The sequence below is a fragment of the Grampus griseus genome (assembly GCF_964374135.1).
Source record: "Grampus griseus genome assembly, chromosome: 14".
NCBI lineage: Eukaryota > Metazoa > Chordata > Mammalia > Artiodactyla > Delphinidae > Grampus > Grampus griseus.
In genome coordinates, this window is record NC_139008.1 from 442,451 (window position 1) to 464,662 (window position 22,212).

General features: G+C 56.2%; 2 protein-coding genes across 9 annotated transcripts in view; both read left to right on the forward strand.

Moving 5' to 3' along the window:
• Positions 1 to 3,603, forward strand: part of SUN1 (Sad1 and UNC84 domain containing 1) — a 50,192-nt gene extending 46,589 nt beyond the window's left edge. For all 7 annotated transcript variants that reach the window (XM_082669700.1, XM_082669702.1, XM_082669703.1 and 4 more), the window contains 3 exons: positions 952 to 1,119; positions 2,981 to 3,073; positions 3,466 to 3,603. In XM_082669700.1, coding sequence (XP_082525826.1) covers positions 952 to 1,119; positions 2,981 to 3,073; positions 3,466 to 3,579 — 375 coding nt within the window. In that variant the 3' untranslated portion in view covers positions 3,580 to 3,603. The remainder of the gene's footprint in view (positions 1 to 951; positions 1,120 to 2,980; positions 3,074 to 3,465) is intronic.
• A 2,308-nt stretch (positions 3,604 to 5,911) lies between these two features.
• Positions 5,912 to 20,685, forward strand: GET4 (guided entry of tail-anchored proteins factor 4). 2 transcript variants are annotated; one of them, XM_082671330.1, is made up of 9 exons: positions 5,912 to 6,118; positions 10,659 to 10,737; positions 10,996 to 11,077; positions 11,482 to 11,631; positions 13,823 to 13,961; positions 15,252 to 15,392; positions 15,589 to 15,664; positions 15,775 to 15,847; positions 20,400 to 20,685. In XM_082671330.1, the coding sequence occupies exons 1-9, from the start codon at positions 5,967 to 5,969 to the stop codon at positions 20,483 to 20,485; spliced, it is 978 nt and encodes a 325-aa protein (XP_082527456.1). In that variant the 5' UTR covers positions 5,912 to 5,966; the 3' UTR covers positions 20,486 to 20,685. The 2 variants fall into 2 exon arrangements, with proteins under 2 accessions (XP_082527456.1, XP_082527457.1); XM_082671331.1 differs by lacking the exon at positions 5,912 to 6,118 and adding an exon at positions 8,000 to 8,017.
• Positions 20,686 to 22,212: the final 1,527 nt, after the last annotated feature.

The window sequence follows — 22,212 nt, forward strand, 5'->3', positions numbered from 1 at the left end:
GGAGAGTTGACACCGAGGGACTGTGAGTCATAGGTGAGGGGCTGCTCACGGGAAGCCAGAGTCTGCAAAGGATCCAGGATCGGCCCCTCTGCTGCGGCTCAGATCCAGGCCTGTCTGAGAGGGCGCAGCCTGGCTCACCCCAGTGGAGCCTGGCAGCCTCTGCGGGCGGGAGGGCTGTGCCAAGGGCCTGAGCCCCTCACGCAGGTGGGCAGCGGCGTGTTTGGAGGGGCAGGAGACGCACGCGTGGCATCAGGATGAACGGCGAGTGGGGGCCCACATCGTCCTGGCCTCTGAAGACACGCGGCTCCGCCGACTTGACCAAGCCCTGGCGTGGGCTTGTGGCTCCTCTGTTGCTGTTAAAAGTGCTGTCACGATGAGTGTGCGCCGCCTCTGCATCTTGTGCCTGTGCCCACACGCGCTCGGCTGGAGGTGGCTCTCCCGTCAGTCAGAGGGTAGCCGCATACGCCGATGCTTGGTCTTCCCGGCGCTGCTTCCCTCGGCGACGGTGTCAGTGTGCAAGAGTGCACGTCCTCGCAGCGTGCACAGCAGGTTTTGTTCGGTTCAGGGTTATTGGCAATCTGTGAGGTGAGACATGGTGGCACCCCGTCATTTAAATTCGTAATTTCTTGTTTTCTGTAGGGCGGCGCATCTTTTCCTGTCTGAGGACCACCGAGAGTTGTGTTTCTCTGAGATGTGTGCCGTCCTTTCTCTTTAAGGTTCTGGCTGACTCAGCACTCGCCTCACACTGCACACAGTGGGCCTTTGGGATTAAGTCACAAATGCCTTGCCTCACTTCATCTTTTGATTTTGCTCACGACCGTTTCTTACCAGCAAAAATTCCATTTCCACCCCCCCCCCAATGTTAACCAGTTTTTTCTCTTACTGCTCCTTTTTTTCGAGTGGTTAAGAGCTTGTTCAGCTATTGAGTTTTAGTGTTTGCCTTTTCCCCAGCCTGACATCTATCCAGGGAACTGCTGGGCGTTCAGAGGCTCCCAGGGGTACCTCGTGGTGAGGCTGTCGATGAAGATCCACCCGACCACCTTCACCCTAGAGCACATACCAAGGACTCTGTCACCCACGGGGAACATCACCAGCGCCCCCAAGGACTTCGCGGTCTACGTGAGTGCACCCCGTCCCGGGGCGGCCCTCCTCACCCCGTCTGGGAATCTCCTGGAGACGAGCCCTGCAAACGCTGGGGACTTGAGTATATTACCGGTGTCGCCGTCCCCCCCTCTGCCCACTGACCTCTGAGTAGCCAGTAAATGTGGAGGGAGATGTTCCAGGGCTTCCCCAGGGAGGGAGGCTTGGGGCGCAGGGGGACAACAACAGCCCGGCTGTGGGAGGACTGGCCTCTCATCTGCTCGGCCGTGAAGTCTGTTCTGACAACAGCGTGAGGCTGAATGTACAGAACAGCACGAGGACGTTGGGGAAAAGGACACCCAGAATCCCAGCACCACAGAAGTCACCACCAACACTGGTATTTTCCCTTAAAAAGTGCAGTGGAGGGACTTCCCTGGCAGTCCGGTGGTTAAGACTCCACGCTTCCACTGCAGGGGCCACGGGTTCAGTCCCTGGTTGGGGAGCTAAGATCTCGCGTGCCGAAAAAGAAGTACAGTTGAGACAAAACCATTCATAAAATTTCACTTCCTGCCTTAAAGAAACAAATTGGCCGTTAAGTATTTGTCCATGGCATTGAGCTTTACTGTGCCAGTTTCAGGTGTACAGACAGCAGCAGCATCTGAAATCTGAACACATTAGAGCGTCACCACCAGTCACCCACGCTGGACCCCTGGCCCTCTCACCCACAGGGTGTGAAGTGAGATCTTCACATGCTTCTTTAAAGAGCAGCACAGAGTGCCCTTGTCCACGTCCCCAGTTCGCCGTTGTTGACTGTTTCCACTCCCCACGTTTCAGGATAAGCCTCTTCACTTTTTGGTGATCCTTCAGGCTAGACACTCAGGTGGCGTTATGTTTCAGGGGTTCAAAGGGGGCCTTGGATTCATCGCACCATACGCATTGTTAGTATGAGAAGCGTTCCTTATCTTGTAGTTCCCTTTCTAATTGAGTCCTCTTCTTTCTAAATCTCTGCTAATTCGATAGATCTTACTTTAATCTACATTTCTATGTATTTCACATGCATGTTTCCTTTTTTGTAGATTCTGGTTTTGTTTCTATTCATTTATCTTTCGGTATCTTAGTTTCCTTATGAATATTTGAGCTTTTTAATATAAAAATATTAATCATGTGTTATTCTGTTACAGATATACTTCCCACTGTCAGTCTTAATTTTGTTTAGTTACACCTGCTCATTACCTGTAATTTCTTCCATGGCATTTTTGTACCTAGAAAGTCCTTTCCCTTTATGAAACAGACATTCAAATTAGTCACCTGTACTTCCTACTTGGTTACTTTTTTACTGTGGGAAAATACACAGAACATAAAACCTACCATCTTAAGCGTTTTTAAGTGTGCATGCAGTTCAGGGGCATCAAGTACATTCACACTGTCGTAAAGCCATCACCACTGTCATCTCCAGGATGCTTGTCATCTTCCCAAACTGAGACTCTGTCCCTGTTAAACACTGTCTCCTGTCCCCCAGCCCCCCGGCGCCTGTCCTCCTCTTCTTGGCTGTGTGAGTTGACCTCCTTGGGGCCCCACACTCTGCTGACCTGCTCTCCTTTCCCCAGGCTCATCACGTGCCCTTGGGTTTCCACTTGGGAGCATGGAGGGCTACAGTGGGCCGCGTGGGTGTCGAGTGTGTTCTGCTACCTGTTAGCTCGCCCTCTCCCAGCTTCAGTTTTCCTGATCTGTATAACGGGAGGAATAATGCCTACCTCACGGGCTTTGTGATCTGCGAGAAGCCCTTAATAAAATGCCCAGCACACAGAGGGCCTTACTTTAATGGAACAGTAATTTCCCTCTCCCAGTTACCTCACTAACCGTTTTTCCTTTATTTAGTGACTAGATGGTTTTGTTTCAGGGATTAGAAAATGAGTATCAAGAAGAAGGGCAGCTCCTGGGGCAGTTTACCTACGATCAAGAAGGGGAGTCACTACAGATGTTCTCTGCCCCGGTAAGGATCCTTGGCTTCACACAGGCTTCAGGCTCCCGGGTCTCCTCCCTGCTGCCTGCATCCACAGGACCTGCCAGCACTCACGAAAATGCCCACGGGGTGTGAGGGCCAACTTCTGAGAAAGCGGATCTGAGCTTCCTAGCTTTTCTGTTCCTGAGTGAGCCTTTTTAGTATATAATTTGTTCTGCATAAATGTGTCAAGGGTGATGAGTTCTCAAGAGTTTCACCTGAACTTTGCGTCCTGTGATAGATGATATAGTTCACGTTGAAAGCTTAATCTCCAACTTGGCTGTTTAATCTCAAATCTCTTACCTGGGGAAGTGATTGGGCTTGGTGGTAGTAATAGGAAATAAATGTGTTCTGTTTTTGTTTTTTCCCCTCCTCAATTGCAGAAAAGACCAGAAAGAGCTTTCCAAATAGTGGAACTTCGGATTTTTTCTAACTGGGGCCATCCCGAATACACGTGTCTTTACCGGTTCAGAGTTCACGGAGAGCCTATCAAGTAAAGAGACTACTCACTGTTCTTGTACATTTTGTATATACTGGGACAGCCTGGAACACTGGAATCCTTCACGGACACGGGCATACAGAGAGCAGTATAATGTCACCCCTGAAATAAACGCACTGACTGCCAGCAGGACGTGGGTGTGGAAGCGATAAATGCCGACACCCAGCTTGCTGTTCTGTCCACAGGAAACACTGCATGTTGACTGCTTGGGCTCAGAGACCCACTAGCTACAGGTGGTCTCTGTGGAGATTCATCTGAATGTATAGTTCACAAAGATACTTACTTTTGGCCTCTGGGGGATTTGTTTTTGAACATAAAACTCTTTGTATTTGCTTGACATCAGCAACAAAGCAAAGGAAGTTAAAAGGTTTGGAGTGTTCTTGAAGCCTTGACAGCGGCCTTCACTGGCCCTTTTAAAAAGGACCTTTTGGGGCAGATATGTGTTCAACCCAGCACACGTTTCTTTCAGGGAAGAACAGTGTCACCAAAGTTCAGAGTTCTGAACTCCCTTTCTTTAGGGTGAGATTCTCCTCTGTTCGGCACCAGTAGTTCTTTCAAGTCACCAGGTGGGGAAGTAATGAAAACGGGTTCTCCTGCCTAGTTTGCTCCCACTTCTGAGAACGATTTTCCGTCAGGGCTTGGCGTGTGAACATCCGTTCAGGAACCCTGGAGAGTTTCCCTTTGCAGGTTGAAGTGGGTCTGCTTCGAAAGGGGATGGTCTGGATCTACACAAACATGTAAAGAGAGTTCTCAGGTCTCCACTGGGCTCATCCCATCAGATTTTCCCTGCAGTTTTACTTCACACTATGAATAGGAACCAAGAAATCCAATCTTTTGGATATGTTCAGGTTTTGTTTTGAATTTTTCTGGAAAAGCAAACACTAACATGCTCTAAGTCTTTCAGAGGCTTATGCTTCTATTCCACTGATGGTTATTAAAGGAGATTGTCCGGTGTGGCAAATTCATGAAACCAGGACATTTGGTGATGAGGTTTTCTTACAGCAGCACTTTGTACTGGCTCTGGTTGGGATTTGCCTTTTATTATAGCTGTTGGCCATTCTCTCTCAATTCCTGTGAGACTTGCTTTGGTTATAATTAGTATTTAATATTTAGACTATTTTACTGAGCAGACTTTATAAATGAGATATCTGCAAGGCACTTAAGGTGTTACAGATGTTTTACCTGAAAAATTATTTAAGTTTTATTGGGTTAAGACAGTCTTTTGGTGTACCATAAATGTTGTATTTTCAGAAAAAGATAAAATGATGGTGCTGACTGGTTTTCTGAAGAGTTTTATGTATATTGCACAACAGTCCTCAGATATACAAAAACTACATAAACTAGCATTTTTTTTCACTCTTGTTAGAATTGAAAATAATGCCTATGCAGTTAAGTTGGGTAAAACGTATACAGATGTTTCATATATTACAGGATACATATATAGATCAAAATTTCCTATATAAAACTAAATTTGGGAGATGGGGTGGAAATATTTTGAATATTAATTTATTTTTAAAGATGAGAGATAGGACTTTGTGCAATGTATTTTTGTAAATGCTTTTCAAAATATTTGTCATTGGTAGAGCTTCTTTTCGCTGCCACCAAATTGGTAAGATGCTATCGAAACGTTTAAATAAAGAGCTTTAATTTTTAAAAAAATGCATGTGATATTTCAGATGAACAATAAACTGTGTGTTTCTTTTCTGTACCTGCTTGGTCTCTGCCCCGGGCGGGGAGGGGAACACAGCGCGTGGAGCGGCCCCTCCCAGGACCACTCTGGGCCGGGAGCGCGTCCGGCCCGCGTTGTGGGGCCGCCGGACTCGGGGCCGCGTGCGTCCCTGCCGTGCGCGCCCCGCTCGCGGGCGTGTCTCCGCGCTTCCACACGAACCACTTACGAGAGAAGAGCGGCGTGTTTGGGTCTCGGACGTCGGGGCGAGCGCTGATCCCGAGCGCCCGAGTGGGAAAGCTGCCCGGGACCCCGAGCCGCCGGCATACCCGGAACGTATTCATTGGAAAGTCTAAATACCTCAGCGGCCTCAGTTACAGCAAGGACCACCCTCCCCGCGGCTGAGCTGCATTTTCCCAGCCGCCTGCCCGCCATCGTAGTGCCAGCTCCGCCCCGCGGAGTCACGTGCCCCCCTCAGCCGCGCCGCCGCGGTCGTCGTCTGCTGGCCGCGCCGTCACTCCGGAGCCCCGCCCTTTGATTGTGTGCCCGCCCTCCCCGTGCTGCGCGGGCACGCCCCTCGGTCACGTGGCCGCCCGCGTACCGCCCGCGGCTCCTCGTGAGCCACCGTAGAAGGCTTCGGGCGGCCGCCGGGACGGAAGCCGCGAGGCGCCGCCGACCGCGCCTGCGACAGCGTCGGCCCTGCGCGGAGCGCCGGCCTGATGGCGGCGGCGGCGATGGCCGAGCAGGAGAGCGCCCGGAACGGCGCCCGCAACCGCGGCGGCGTCCAGCGCGTGGAGGGCAAGCTGCGGGCCAGCGTCGAGAAGGGCGACTATTATGAGGCGCACCAGATGTACCGGACCCTCTTCTTCAGGTAGCCACTGCGCCGCGGCCGCCGCCTTCCAGGGCTTTCCGCCCGGCCGCCGAGTCCGGTGCCCCGCCCTCGGCCGCTTCCCATTGGCCGCGCCGCGCCGCCCCGCGCCCCCATTGGCCCATGCCGCTGTCCGTCGCTTGGGCGGTGGGAGCAGGGGCCGTGCGGCGTCCGGGGGAGGGCTGCGGCCGGGGAGCGAGACCCGGGACCCCGACCCAGAACCGTGACCGAGACCCCAGACTCCGCCCAGACTCTGGACTCAGACGCAGACTGAGACCCCAGACCCAGCCCGGACTCTGGAAGCCGACGCAGACCGAGACCCCAGACCCGGCCCAGATTCTGACTCCGGCCCAAACCCCTGGCCGAGCCCCAGACCCAACGCAGACCCCTGGTCAAGACCCCAGACCCGGCCCAGACTCCGGAGCCCGCCCCAGAACCCTGATCCGGCCCAGACTCCGGACCCAGACCCAAAGCCCTGGCCGAGACCCCAGACTCCGGACCCAGACCCGAACCGCAGACGCAGACTCCGGACCCCAGTCCCCGGCCCAGACCACCCTCCCCCTCCCCCGCCCCGAGCGCCTTTGGGTTTGAAGCCCCAGCTCTGAGTTCCACGGTTTTCCTGCCTCTGGGAGTCCCGTCGCGAGGCTGTAAACGTCTTTCTCCTCTTGTTGTGTAGCCCTTGCTCACCCGAGTGTCTTGTTACTAAACCAGCTGTTCCCATAAAGCCGGTATTTTTGTTGTACCTGCGCTGCCTGGCCACGTGCGGCAGTTGAGCTTCTGAAATGTGAGTCCCTAACGGCCTGGGCGGTGAGGGTAAAAACACGGCCTTCAAAGACTTAGCGCAGAGAAAATGTCAGGTATTAGGAACCTTCAACTCTTGATCGCACGTTGAAGTGATGCTTGAATATGTTGGATTAAATAAAATGTCTTTTTTTAGTGTGGCCTTAGGAATTTAGGTTTTCTTAAACCTAGCTCAGTTTTCTTTTGGACTGCAGTGTGTCACACCGTTTCTGCTGTCACGCAGCTACTGCTGTAGTTTTTTAGTTCTTACATGTGTAAGGCATTCCTGTATATTACACACGTTCTGTTAGCCTTCAGGTTTCTTGCCAGAAAACATTTGAGACGCTCGTTAGCATTTAAAGATAGTTTTAGAGGATTTCGTCTGTTCTGTGGAATGCCTTTTCGTTCTAAACTGGTGCAGAACAGCAAATACTTTGCTGTGATATCTAAAGGCATTCATGCCTGCCTTACACCGTTTAGGCCTAGATTTAAATTTCTTCTTCAAATAGCAAGTTGAATCAATATTTTGGGAACTCTGGCAGTACTTTCTGCTTTGGTTGTAGTTGGGTTTAGACGTAACGCTTCGTGTCCCAGACCGAGTTTGAGCTCTGGCGCCAGAGGACCCGGTAGGGGTGAGTTGATTGTTCTTCACGGTAAGTAGGCTCTAAGTAAGGTCTGTAACGTCGAGCTTTCGGCCTGGCAGCTTAGCCAGTCAGATCTGTGTGATGGGGAGCTTTCGTAGCGCTCAAGATTTGTCGTGGTGCTTGCTTTTCTTGGGGACTTTTATATAAAGTATTTGCCCCGGTGACTAGTCAACAAAACTGGATCTTCCCAAAGATAAACATGGTGTTCCTTGTTTTGAGCCAGTTCTGCAGTTGCTGCTGTACCAGGAGCGTGATTGTTGATTAGCTTTGAAGAGGCCAGTCTCTGTGCGCAGAGTGTGCTTTGTGGTGACGTGGGGACAGATGCAGGCCGTCCACCAGCCCGGCCTTGACCTGGGTTCGCATTCTCTCTCTGCTCTGTGACCTGTGATCCAGGACAACTTGTTGAATCTCTTCTCTGAGCCTTGGCTTCCTCTTTGATCTTTTAGGGGTTCTTACACCTCTTCAGAACTCCTGAGAAGTAAGTGGTCTCCTGTGGGCCTCTTTGGGGGATGCGGTGAACTCAGGCACCGTAGCAGTTGTGGCCGTCCGGGGGCCCAGCTGAATAGGCCTGGAGTCGTCCCTGTCTCTGCTGGGTACCGTCCGCGTTCAGACCTGCGCTTGCAGCCCTGGTTTAGAGCTCTGCACGGGGGCCCTGAGAAGTCAGCTTCGCTCTTTTGATGTCTTTCTATAAATAAGTGCTTTTAAGTGTTTATATAAAATGTAAAACTTGATGGGTTTTGATATATGTATACACCCAAGAAATTATCACCAATCAAGGTACTGAAAATACCCATCATCCCCAAAAGCCTTCTCACCTGCCTTTACGGTGAATTCTTCACCACTTGCCCCCAGGTGCCCGCTGATCTCTCTGTCATGGTAGATGGGTTTGCGTTTTCTGGACTTTTATGTACGTAGGATTGTACAGTACGTCCTCTTTTTATGCGGCTTTCTGAATTCCCTCAGCACGATCATTTCAAGATTCGCCTTTATGTGTATCGTTAGTTAATTTCTATTGTTGAGTGGTGTTCCATCGTATGGGTGGACTACAGTTTGCCCATTCACCTGCTGGATAAGTTCACCAATCTGTGCTATTTTAATTCACTTACACTGTGTCCCCCAGCAGTTTGAGGAGGAGAGGAGGAACTGGGCAGCCCGGGAGGTTGGACTTATGGGGGGTGGGGTGCCGCCGCCCGCGGCAGGAGCCAATGGTTCTGAGAGAGGCTGAGCTCCGTCTCCTCGAAGGTGCGGGTGCCCAGGGCGCTCCCTTGCCTCTCCAGCCTTCTCTCTGCAGGGACGGGGGAGGGTCCGTTTTCCAGGCCTGATGGGTTGTCGGTACTTTGGCGACTGCTCTGTAGGGTGGCCTGTGGCCTGGAGGGGCCTCTGCACCTGCCAGGATTTAACTGTGAAAGGGGCCTCGCTGCCCAGGGGCCTTCCTGAGATGAGTGTCGATTGTGGGTGTTTTGTGTCTTAAATCAAATGAAGAAATTTTTTGGAAGAGGAACTTCAAACCTGTGTACTCAACCACCTGGGGGTAGGATGGAGCGCCCGGGAGAGGGCGTGGGGTAGACACTGCGTCTGCGTCGTTAGTGTTAACGCTTGTGTCTATGCTCTGCTTTAAAAAAAAAAAAAGTGCAAAATGAACGATTGCACAGACGCAGCGTGGGGGGGTGGGGGGCTGCGGTGGGGGAGGGGCGGTGGTGCTCTGAGCCCCCAGGCCTCGGTGGCACCCCGCCCCCTCTGGCTCGGGCACCGGGGAGCCACATCCGCCCTTGCCAGGGCTCTGCGGTGCCCAGAGAGCACGTCCGGCTTTCAGGGTGCCTGTCGCTGCTGCAGGGTTTCCAGCTCCAGGCCCCCTCCTGCAGGGCAGGGCTGCCGAGGGCCGTGCGGCTTTGGTCACTGGGGAAGCCGCCCCAGGAATCCAGCCTGTCTGCCTCTCAGGGCTCCGCTCCCTCCCCAACCTTCTAGGCATTCATCTCTTGCTGTGCCTGGGGAGGAGAGTCCGGAGCCCTGTCGTGTCCCCAGAGCTGAGCGGGGCTGCGTGACTGTCCCCTAGGAGGCGTGCCCGCCATCCGGGCGTCTGTGCCGGTGGCGGCGTGAGGGCTCATTTTTCCAGAAGGCCCCGTTCCGTGCCCACGCCCCCAGGTGCCCCGTCTGCCCCGCGAGGTGCGCGGGGTTCTCCTGGTCCAGCCCGGGTGCTGACTGGGACGGGGCTGCTGCTCCCGAGCCTGGTGCACAACAGTCCTTTTCTGTGGTTGGTCCCGGCCTGAGCCTCGGGCCGCGAGCCAGAGGGCAGCGGGGCTCCCCTGGCTCCGTCTCCGCCTCCAGCGCGCGCCTGCAGGCCTCGTCTCTGACTCCGCTTGTCTGGGCCGGGACGCAGGTCTGACCGGCTGGGCGGGTTTCCTTCCTGATCGTCCCTGAGAGGAACGTGCAGCCGTGGGCTCGGTGTCCTGCACTCAGCTCGGGCCTGGCCCCGCCCCCCTGAACGTCTGTCTCACTTATCGTGGACGGAGCATCCTTTCTGTCCCGTGTGTGCCGGGTTGCCTGTCAGGCTCTCATCCGTCTGCAGTTCGGCAAGCCGGCTTTTCCCAGCTTCCGTCCCTGGTGAGAAACGTCCCCGGTGGAAAGTGGTCGGGGTGGAGGGGGCAGCAGAGGGGGCGGCCCGGCAGGCCCTCGGCCCCAACATGTGGCCCTCGCCCGGTTCTTGCTGCCCCTCACCACAGCCAGGCCTGTGCTTGAAGCTGGAAGTGGCCCCCGGCCCCCCGCTGGTCCCTCTGCTGAGACCCCTGCCCAGCTGCAGGGAGGCTCTGCTTCTGGTCCGTTTGGGCGGAGAGAGTGCCTGGCACACTGTCATCAGACGGTGCTGCTGCTGCCGCGGGGCGCCTCGTGGGCGGGAGGGCTGGGCTGTGGGCGCCCAGCACCGGCCTGGACAGATGGGGGTCGGGGGCAGCTCCGGGAGGTGCCCTCGGGACCCGAAGCCCAGCTCCGCTCCGTTCTCAGCGGAGGCGTATGTGGGGCGGGTGCTCGCTTCCTACTCGGAGGCCGAGTCTTTGGGATCTCATCTCTGAAACGAGCCCTGTGAGATCCCGGCCCTGGCCGGCCCTGCCCTTCTCTCCGTGCAGGTACATGGCCCAGAGCAAGCACGCCGAGGCCCGCGAGCTCATGTGCTCAGGAGCTCTGCTGTTCTTCAGCCACGGCCAGGTGAGCCGTCTGCCCGGGGCCAGGGTTGGCGTGGGGGGCCAGGGAGAGGCCTGGTGGGCAGCCTGGGCTGAGCGGCCCTGTGTCCCAGCACCAGTGTGGGGCCTGAAGGCTAGTGGCCTTGGTGCTCAGAACCATCTCTTAGGTGCAGTCGGTCGCTGGTTTCTAACTGGAAACCAGAGCCACTGCCCAGCCTCACCGTCTTCTGAAAACGGGCCAGAGCCTCGCGTCCCACTGACAGTCCTTTTGTATGTTTTATAGCAAAACAGTGCAGCTGATTTGTCCATGCTGGTCCTGGAGTCGCTGGAGAAGGCGGAGGTCGAGGTGGTCGAGGAGCTGCTGGGTGAGATGGAGTGGACACGCGTGCCGTTGCCACATCACCACGCCATTCCCCCGCCCCCACCCCCCCAGACGCACCCAGCCTCCCTGGCGCGTGGTGGGTGCCACGTGGTCTGGAGCCCCTGCCCCGTTGGGCGAGCCCTGCTGCGAGCTGCCCGGCCGGAGAGGCGCGCGCGGATCCCCACTGGGGCGGCCCCCCTCCCTTCTGCTCCCCGACACAGGCTCAGCTGTGGGGAGGCGTCACAGTGAGGACGGTTGGGGTGGCCCCAGGACCCCCCCGGTGTGCCTGCCGCTTCTGCGCTTTCTTTCAACGTGAACCAGTTGTTCTTAATTAATTTCTGTGAGCTGCATAACACGGCAGCAGCGGCGGCTTCCTCTGGCTCAGGCTTGTGTGGGTGTCGTTTGCAGAAAGTCTGGCCAAGCTGTTCAGCCTGATGGATCCCAACTCCCCGGAGCGAGTGGCATTTGTGTCTCGAGCCCTGAAGTGGTCCAGTGGGGGGTCCGGGAAGCTGGGCCACCCCCGGCTCCACCAGCTGCTGGCCCGCACCCTGTGGAAAGGTAGGCCGTGGGTGGGCGGGGGCCCCTGCGGGCAGGTGGGCCAGGGAACAGGCGGCCCTTCTGATGCTCTCCGGGCTGCTGCTGGCAGGGTCCGTTCGGATCAATTACAATCATCTGCGCTGCTGACGGGGGTTGGGGGGTGGCCCTCAGAGTCCCAAGCCGCCGCTGCTCTGAGTGTGAACACCTGCTGCGCTCGGGTGGGCGGGGCGTTCCTTTTAATGGAGCTTCCGGTCCCCTGCCGGCCACCCGCTCCCCCGCGCTGGGGCCTCCTTCCAGGACGTCCTTCCCCCGGTCCTTCCGCCGCCGGCGTTCTGCCAGCACTTCTGTTGTCTTCTAAGTGAGCGTTTGCGGGGGCTGTTCAGTCCACGAGAGGGGGTCAGGCCCGGGCTCAGGCAGAGGAAGGGGAGCGGCCTGAGTCACTCTTGGGCGGGTGTGAGGGAGCTGTGGCACCTGGGGCCTCGCGTGGCGGCCGTGTGTGCAGCTCATCCACGTGGTGGTCCAGGGGTCTGGGCCCCACCGGCCAGGTCGGCTCTGTGCCTCGTCCTCACGGGCCGTCACCCGGGTGGGGTCAGGCGGAGGGACGGCGACCTTGGGCAGGTGTCTTGGGATCGCGCGAGCGGGCCCGACCTCGTCTGTCTGAGGCTGTGGGAATTTGGAAGGTCTAGAGACCTCTGGACGCTCGTGCTGGGGCTCTGTCGATGGTTCCGTTCAGCCAGCGGCCGCCCTCCGCACTGCCTCGTCGGCCGTGCGGGCCACCTGCAGCATCAGTGCCTCGATTCACACCCGCCTCACTCAGCCTGTGTGCCAAGGTGCCAGGCAGAGCTGGAGGGGGCCCGTGTCTGTGGGACCCGTGTTACTGGGACCGGCGCCTGGCGTGAAGCAGGGAGTGTGGCACCTGCTCAGTGGCTGAAGAGCTGCTCAGAGGCCTCGCTGGGGTCGAGAGCTGTTAAGCTCTCGTATATTTAACATTAAATGTTTGAACCTCAAGACCCAGGCATCTTATGGTGTCACGTCAGGAACGGATGGCGAGTGAGGCCAGCGGGCCCCGCACCTGTGGGAGGCCGTGCTGAGGGGCATCTGCAGGGCCCCGGCGGTGGGCGGCCTCCAGGCAGGCGTGTGGTGTGGCCCGGGGCCCGCCATGCTGTGCAGGGCGCCGTGGGAGACCTGCCTACTCTCGGTGTCCCCGCTCCGCTGGGGTTTCGCGCAGGCGCCTCTCCGGGGCTTGAGGGCGCCTAGTGGCCTGCCGGATTTCTCTTCTCACGTGGAGGCTCTAAAACCGAAAGGTCGCTCTTGGGGCTGGAGGGAGAGGAGACCAACAGAACACAACGACACAGAGCACGCTCTTCTCTGAAGTCACCTGCAGTGCTGGGAGCTGATGCTGGGGGGCAGTGGCGATCTGGGGGTGCCCAGGTGGGAGGAGAGTGCTGGTGGAAGGTGGGAGAAGGCCCAGCCTGGGAGGCGTGCCCTCTGTCCGGAAGGAGAGGGAGCCAGTGCGGCGTGTGAGTGGGAACTGGGGGGCTGCCCTGGAACTGGGTCTCTGCCTTAGCACCGCTGACCCCGGGCGTCCTTCCCGCGCTGCAGGGTGCCGAGTGGCATCCCTGGGCTCCCCAGCTAGGTGCCAGAAGCACCCCCAGCTGTGACGGCTGACGCCGGCTCCAGACCTTTCCCTGCGTCTGGAGTAGGGGTCGAGTCGCTCTGGGTGAGAGCCATCGGCGTGGAGGGTGGATCCAAGGGGGAGGAGGGGGTGTGTGTGTCCAGGTGAAACTGGGGAGGTTGGGAGCTTGGTCGCTTTTTAAGAAAACAGACCATTAGAACCCCCTTAGAGCTCAGTAGCCGGTTTAGAGTCAAAGGCTCAGAACAGCAGAGCATCAGAGGAAGCACCGTCCTGGAGGGCTGGCATCCAGCCCTGTCCTGGTCCTCGTCAGAACGGCAGACTCAGGGCCAAGAGGGCCGCTGGGCTCCGTCGTGCACACACCGCACTGGCGGGATGCGGGTTCTGCCCCAGGGCTTGAGGCCGCCTTCCTGTCCAGCTCCCAGGTGACCCCGATTCGAGTGGGGACAGTCTGGTCTCTGCTGGGGACACAGCCCAGGTGGAAGTCAGCGCGGCGATGACGTAGGACCGCCATCCTCCCTGCCTGCGGGGCAGGGGGAGGAGGGGCACTCACAGCTGCCTGCTTGCCTGCCTCCGCAGAACAGAACTACTGCGAGTCCCGGTACCACTTCCTGCACTCCAGCGACGGGGAGGGCTGTGCCAACATGCTGGTGGAGTACTCCACGGCCCGGGGCTTCCGCAGCGAGGTGGACATGTTCGTGGCCCAGGCTGTCCTCCAGTAGGTACCCGCTTGCTGTCCGGCCCTTGCGTCCGTGGCCTCCTGGGGTCCAGGGCTAGCCTCTGGTTGAGCCTCGCGTGAGGACAGGCCTGAAGTCACTCAGTGTCCCACACGCAGCTCACGTCCCCCAGTGTGACCCCTGCTGCTGACCTCCGGGCACCCCAGACGTGCCCCTCAGCTCCCCTAGGCCGACTTGTAACGTTTCCATTGGCGGTAGAAGTACTTTCTGTGCTTTAAATTAGCGTTTTGTTGCCGTTGATTTTCTATTTTCCCCATTATCTATCACGTTTGGGGGCGGTGGTTAGTGGTGTGCAACTATTTTTTTTAGGACACGTACACTTACCAAATTTTCAGCCTCCTGGGATGTTACGTGCGCGTGCATCACAGCCTTTGTTCAAAGGCCGTTTGCCTTCCCAGGTGTTTTGTGCGTCCAGACACAGTGATGGGGGAGTTGCCCGCCCACTCCGCACCCCAGCTCTGTGTCTCTGCCCCTCTGTCCCCGTTGGGCCTCCTCTTCTTTTGTTTTCTCTCGACAATTTATTTTGAAGATACTGAAACAGCAGAGTCGCTAGAGGCGTGAGCATCCTGTTGGGCTCACACAGCCGAGAGCACACGTTGGGTGACCTGGGGCCTGACCTCCCTTGCCACTGGACCATGTGTTTGTCCCACCACATGTCTGTCGATGAGATTACTCCCTCCCAGGGAAGCACTTGCATCTGGTGGCCGGGCCTTGGGATGGGGTGTGTCCCTGAGTTGGGGTGGACGGGGAGCTTCCGAGCTCTGACATGTCACCACTTGTTGCTGAATCTGCGACTTTGAAAACGAAACCTGTTTAAAATCCAGGACTCGCTGGCCCTGGCTTTGGCATGTGCTGGCAGTGTTTCCTCTGGCGCGAGCCCTTTCTCGCCCATCCGCCTCTGTCGAGGGCGTGCACCACAGTGAAGTCCGGCCGTGGACACGCCCTCCACGGGGCGGAAACAGGAGCCCGGGCAGCCTCTGGGCCACCGTGCTCTCGCGGGCAGGGGCAGACAGGTGTGGGACAGGTTCAGGGAGCCCTGCCGTCTCCTGGATCTGCTGAGCTTGAACACGTCACCTTCTCAAGTTAGTTCTCCCCGGCCATAAACCTTGGGACTCCCTGGGGTGGCTGGTCCATGCGAGGGGCCTGGCTGGTGCCCTCGGTGTGTTGCACGGGGGCACGGGCCACATGGGGCCCTCTGGGCAGGCGCTTGTAGAAACCCGTTTCCTCCTCCTCCGGTCAGGTGTGCCCACTCACTGGGATCTTATTTGCAGGTTTCTCTGTTTAAAAAACAAGAGCAGCGCGTCAGTGGTGTTCACGACGTACACACGGAAACACCCGTCCATCGAGAGCGGCCCTCCCTTCGTGCAGCCCCTGCTCAACTTCCTCTGGTTTCTGCTGCTGGCCGTCGATGGGTGAGCGTGCCTGCGTGCGTGTAGAGGCGTGTGGGTGAGGCGTGCGCACGTGCTTGTGTGGAGGGGCGCACACGTGTGCGTGGAAGCACGCAGAGATGTGTGGGTGAGCGCGTGGGGGGGGTGGAGTCGTGCGGTTTCTGTCCACGTCCTTGGTCTCGTGTGGGCATCGGCTATGCTGCGCTCTGTCCTGTTCCAGGGGGAAGCTGACGGTGTTCACGGTGCTGTGTGAACAGTACCAGCCATCCCTCCGGCGGGACCCCATGTACAACGAGGTGAGGCGGGGGGCAGCCGCTGGAGGGGGAGGGGGAGAGACACTGTGCGCGGGGTCCGCGTGCAGCCTCGGGCTCAGCGCCCTCCGCGACCACGCCTGTGCCTCTTCCAGTACCTCGACAGGATAGGACAGCTCTTCTTCGGCGTGCCACCCAAGCAGACGTCTTCCTACGGAGGCTTGCTAGGTGAGGGGCTCGTGGGGCGGGGGGCTCATAGTGGGGGCTTGTGGGTGAGGCCAAGTGTGGTGTGCCGGCCGGGGGAGCGGAGCAGGCAGGGGCCTGGAGCGGGGCCCAGTGCCAGCAGGAGGGTTGCGGGCTCCTAGCTGTTTCCCTCTGCGTGTTCCCCTAGCAGAGCTCGTACGGCCCCCGATGAATAATTGTCCCCTGGGGTCCCTCTCCGTTGGCCACAGGATCGAAGCCAGATTTCTTTTTTTTGTGGTAAAGTACACATTACGTACAATTCCCCACCTTAACCGTGCTTAAGCACGCAGGACAGTTGTGTGAACTGCATGCACACTGTTGTGCAGCGGATCTCCGGAACTTTCCGTCTTCCCAAACTGAGACTCTGCCCCCATTACACACTGGCTCCCAGTGCCCACCCCCTACTTTCTGTCTCTGTGAACCTCCAGGGACTTCACATAAGTGGAATCACACAGTGTCCTCCTTTGCCGGCTTATGTCACTGTCAGGTTCAACCCTGTTGTAGCAGGTGCCAGGATTTCCTTCCTTTTTAAGGCTGATTCATGTTCCATCGTGTGGATAAGACTGCATCTTCAGTGGACACCTGGGTTCTTCCACCTTTGGCTGCTGTGAATGTGGGTGTGCAAGTTACCTCCTTAAGGCCTTGCTTTCGGTGCTTCTGGGACACCCAGAAGCAGAATTGCTGGATCTGTTTAATGTTTTGAGGAAACGCCATACTGTGTTCCCACAGCAGCTGCTCCCCAGCAGGGCACAGGGGTCCCAGTTCCTCCACGTTCTTACCAGCAGTTGCTGTTTTCTGGTCTTTTTGACAGTTGTCGTCTTACTAATGGGTCTGAGGTGGGTCTCTGGTTTGATCGTCCTGATTTGCATTTCCCTAGTGACTAAGCACGCTGCGTATCTTTCGCGTGCTTATTGGCCATTTGTGTGTTTGCCTGTTCGTGTCATTTGCTTAGTTTTGAATCGTGTTGGTGGTTTTACAGGTTCTCTACACTGGGTATTAATTCCCTTCCAGATACATGATTTGCAAATATTTCTCCCATTCTGCGGGTTGCCTTCTTTATTTTTTTTAAAGACTTTATTTTTTAAAAGCAGTTACAGATTGACAGCAAAATTAAGAGGACGGTACAGAGATTTCGCATAAATACCCCTTCCCCGCCACAGGCGCGGCCTGCCCATTATCAGCGTCCCCCAGCAGAGGGTACATTTATTATGGGTGAACCTGCATTGACATGTCATTATCACCCGAAGGCCAACATATTGATACATAAATTAGGGTTCGTTTTTGGTGTTTACCTTCTGTGGGTTTGGACAAATATGTGATGACGTGTATCCACCATTATACTATTGTGCAGAGTTGTCGTGGTGCCCTAAAAAATTCTCTGTGTTCCACCTGTTCGTCCTTCCCTCCCTTGTTGCCTTTTTACTCCCTGGAGTGTCTTTTGATGCACAAAATATTTTACTTTTCATGAAGTCTAATTTGTCTATTTTCCTTTTGTTGCTTCTGCCTTTGGTGTCATTTCCAAATCCAGTGTCACAAAGCTTTTGCCCTGTGGTTTCTTCTAAGAGTTTTATTATTTTAGGTCTTCCATTTAGGTCCTTGATCCATTTTGAGGTGGTTTTTTTATGTGGTGTTCTACTTATATAAGGGTCCAGCTTCATTCTTTGGCATGTGGATTTCCAGTTTTCCCAGCACCAGTTGTTGAATAGACTGTCCTTTCCCCATCAAGTGGGCACAGAACCCTTGTCAAAAATCATTTGCCCATACATGCGAGGGTTCGTTTCTGGGTTCTGTATTCCATTGGTCGATATCTGTCTCTATGCCAGGACCACACTCTTTTGATGACTACAGCTTTGTAGTAAATTTTGAAATGAGGAAGTGTGAGACTTCCAGCTTTGTTCTTTGTCAAGATTGTTTTGGCTCTTTGAGTTCCCTGAGATTCCGTATGAATTTTAGGATGGGTTTTTCTATTTCTGCAAAAAAATGTTTTGGGGATTTGAGCTTTCATTAAATCTGTAGGTTGCTTTGGGTAGCGTGACATTTTAACAATATTAAGTCCTTTAGTCTAGGAACGTGGGATGTTTGCATTTATTTACGTCTTGAATTTCTTTCAGAATTTTTTATAGTTTTGATTGTACAGTTTTCCACCTCTTTGGGTCAGCTGATTACTAGGTATTTTATTCTTCTCGAGGCTGTTGTAAATGGAGTTGTCTCCGTAAAGAAGTTATTGTGTAGACTCTTCAGAAATGTTTACGACAAGTAAAATCGTATCACTTGCAAGCAGATCGTTTCACTACTCTTCTTCAACTTGGAATTCTTTTATTTCTTTTTCTTGCCTAATTGCTCTGGCTAGAACTTCAGGTTCAGTTGACCCTTGAACAGCGTGGAGGTTAGGGGTGCTGACCCCCTGCACGGTTGAAAATTGGCATATTAACTTACAGTTGGCCCATCGTATCTGTGGATTCAACCAGCTGCGGACCAGGTAGTACTTCAGTATGTATATAGAAAACAGTGCACAATAAGTGGGCCCGTACAGTGCAAACCCGTGTTGTTCAGGGGTCACCTGTACCATGTTGGACACGAGTGGTGGGAGCAGCACTCTCGCCTTGTTCCTGGTCTCAGAGGAAGAGCTTTGACTCTGTCGCCGCTGAGCGTGATGTCTGCTGTGGGCTGTTCATATATGCCTTTTATTACATCGTAACATGAGATGGTTTCCTTATGTTCTTGCTGGGTGAGTGTTTTCATGAAAGAGTGTGGCATTTGTCCCGTGCTTTTTGTGCATCATTTGAGGTGATCACTGGTGTTTCCTTCACTCTGTTGTGGTGCATCGTGTTGACTGATTTTCACATGTTGAGCCGTCTGCACTCCAGGAGCAGATCCCACTTGGTCATGGCGTCTGATTCTTCCACTGTGCTGCTGAATTCGGTTTGCTAGTATTGTGTTGAGGATTTTTGCATCAGTGTTCATAAGGGATATTGGTCTGTAGTTTTCTTTTCTCATAGTGTCTTTTCTGGGTTTGGTAGTGGAAGGATGGGTGGTACCAATTCAGTAGCTTCCCCAGTGAAGCCGCGAAGTTCAGGGCTTTTCTTGTTGGGAGAGATTACACAGTCTCCTTACTCATTAGAGTCTCTTCAGAGTATGTATTTCTTCGTGCTTCAGTCTTGGTAGGTGCTGGTGGCCAGATCGCTGACCCTACCTCTCAAGGCCAGGCCACCTCCCCGTGTCCTGCCCGTTCTTCTGATGCAGCCTCGGGGCTCCTAATCGGACTCCTGCCCTCCAGCAGGGTGGGGACCAGTGTAGGCCTGCACTTAAAAGTGGGTTTTGCCATCCTTAATGTTTTATTTTTGAATAGGTAAAGCTTGTCTCACAGAGTCCAGATGTGCAGGCTCGTACCCAGCCCTGCCACTGTCCCATGGTGACTTGCAGGCCAGGCAGTGCTAGGTTTCCTTAGCTTCCTTCCAGGGGGAACTTTGCAGGCACGCAGACGGCCTGCAGTGGCAGGACCGCCAGGCTGGCCCCTCGGCGCCTGGTCTCGCTGCTCCGACGAGTTGCTGCTCCTGGCCCTGCCTCGTGGGGCTCTCCTGGGGGGAGGGTGGAATGAGCGTTTGTCGTTTTCGTTGCCATCGTCAAACTGTGCGCTCCGTGGAAAGGTCTTCCTGTCTCCCAGATTATTTGAAAGGCTGTTTCCCCTTAAATACAAGTTGGACTTTTTACCTGTAAACTGGGTCTGTCTGGAGTTTTAGTGGAAGGTGTGGGGGGCCACTTCCCTTCTCCAGGCTCTCATGTCACAGCCACTCGTCTCGGTGGCTGTGTCCTGTCCTGCCCACGCCTTGGGCTTCTGCAGCGTCTGTCCGTCCACAGTCGTGGTGACATTTTAGCATGTTCAGTCTCGGGCTGCTGTGACCGTCAGCTACTGCGTTCCGTCTGACTCCCTGCGTTTTCCCACAGAACTTCCAAGCGCGTTGGCGCCAGGTGCGGTGACGGGGCCGAGCTCGCTGCAGCTCGAGGCGGCTTTTACCCTGAGGGCGCCGCTCGCCCTTTGTTTGTTGTTCCCCTTCGCGAGTTGGTTTAGCGCACTTCTGAAACTTCGCTTTTCTATTGACATGATGGTTCTTTGGATAAAAATTAGGTAAAAAGGAAAAGTGTCCATCTTGACAAGGCCCACAGCAGTTAACGTTGTCATGTGTAGCCTTCGGAACTGTAACATGTGACTGACTTCTGTGTCACTTGAGAGTTAACATGTGAGCGAGTTACCTGCCGATCGGCCGCCCGTGATCCTCCCAGGCCCGTCCTGGCGGCTGTGCAGCGGCCCCTCGACAGGCACCTGGGTCTCCTCCCCTCGCGGCCCCAGCAGGATCCCTGCGTCTCCAGGCGCGGCAGACGCGTTTCTGTGGACAGACCCCCGGAGGGGGCTCCGGGGTTGGGCTGCTGTTGTCTTGCCAGGCCCCGGTCACGCGCCGTGGGAGGAGGCGGCGTCCGGGGGTCGGGCAGCGGGCGAGGTGCGGCCGTGGCCCTGACAGCGCCGTGCACCTCCTTCCAGGGAACCTTCTGAGCAGCCTCATGGGCTCCTCGGAGCAGGAGGGCGAGGACAGTCAGGACGACAGCAGCCCCATTGAGCTCGACTGACGCCCGCGGACCTGCACGGACTCGGCCTGGACTGCGGCGGGTGCGGCTCCCGATGCGGGTCCAGACCTGGGCCCCCCGGGCTCCGGCCAAGGCCGAGGGGCCGCACGGCGGGTGTTCTGGGGCTGCCGGGGCCGTGCTGGCCAGGCCGCCGTGTACCCTGAGATGACCCCAATAAAGCACAGGCCCTGCCGCGCCTCCTCTCCCGGCCCGTGTGTCTGGTTTGCTTGGGGAGGGCTGGGTCTCGCACAGGAGGGCCCTGTGGCACGCGGCGGGGGTGCCATGCCCTCAGGCGGGGCGGGGGTGGCCTGGCACGTGTCCTGGGGAGCGCCTGCTCCATGCTACACCCCAGGAGCTGCAGCCGAGCGCCCAGCCGTCGGAAAGGCGTCTCGTCTGGGAGGCTGCAGGACCGTCCGCCATCGTGGGGCAGTATTTATTGTCTCCAGGTGACAATGTTTTAGGGTTTAACCAAATGATCGGCCCAGGAACGAGCGGGTCTGTCCCTTCTCACCGATTGTGTCTGTCAGATGCCCCAGGATAGTTACAAAATGGGAAACACTTTTATTTTTTCACAATTATAAGAGTCGTAGATTAATACCCAGTGATCATGCATGGGAAGGAACGGAATACACAATTTTATTTACTGTAAAAATGGAATTTAAAGGAAGGTTGGTGTTCGTGTTGAGTTTAAATAAATCCTTTATACTGGGCTTGGCAGCACTGGTCCTTTCTGAGTGAGCTCCTGGGGCTGGTCGTGGGCTGGGCCACGGGGCTGGGGCTGTGAGCAGTGGCCAGGGAGCCCCCCGCGAGGGGCATGGGCACCGTGACCGGTGTTGTCCAGTTCTGTCCGGAGTGTGTCCTTGGTGGGCGGTGGCCGGTGTTGAGAGTGTCGCGATTGTAGACGTAAATATACAGTGTTTTATTCCAATCTGCGGACAGGTGAGGCCTCCCAGGCTCTGCAAGCAGCCTGCGGGGCTGGGGCGCCCTGCGGTCTCAGCGCTGTGATGGGGACACGTCGTGCTGTTGTCGCAGGCGGCCGCCTGTGTCTGCGACTCCCCCACCTCTGTGCAGGGGCTGCCCAAGCCTGCGCCAGCCTCGGGCCTGAGGATCAGGGCGGGGGCCCTGCCAGCAGGAGGGGCGGGCCTGGTGTGGACCATACGGGTCCTGCCTCATCTGAGAAATTCTTCCCACCGGTCGTCCAGCTGTTCAGGGTGTTTTGTCGTTTCTCTCTGGACTTTTCTGGGTAGAGCGTGTGGGTGTGCACACGCTCAGACAAGGGCACAGACCTCACACTGGTGCTGAGCGGGCGCCCGAGCTCCCAGGGCCTGAGGCTGAGTCCACGAGGGCGCGTGGGTGGGTGGGTGGCCCTGCATGGTCATGAAGGTCTAGGGGAGCCCGGGCTTTCGCTTCTGACCCAGGGCGAGTCCTTCTGCCTCATCTGGAAGACAGTGGACCTGGGTTCTCAGGGAAAGGGTGACCCCCGCAGCCTCGCCTGGGCTAGGAGGCACTGCCTGGGGCAGGAAGGGTTTAGGGGAGAAAGGGACCATGGCCCTGGGTGACCCTGCAGCTGTTCTCACCCCCAGGCCAGCCATCTTGGGGCCCCCACTGCCAGGGGAGGGGGCCTTGTGCTCCCCCTTTTACCCTGCAGTCCCTGCTCAGAATCCAGGTGCACGATGGGTCTGAGCTGTGGGCGTTTGCTCAGATGAGAGGGGAGATGATGATGGGGGCTC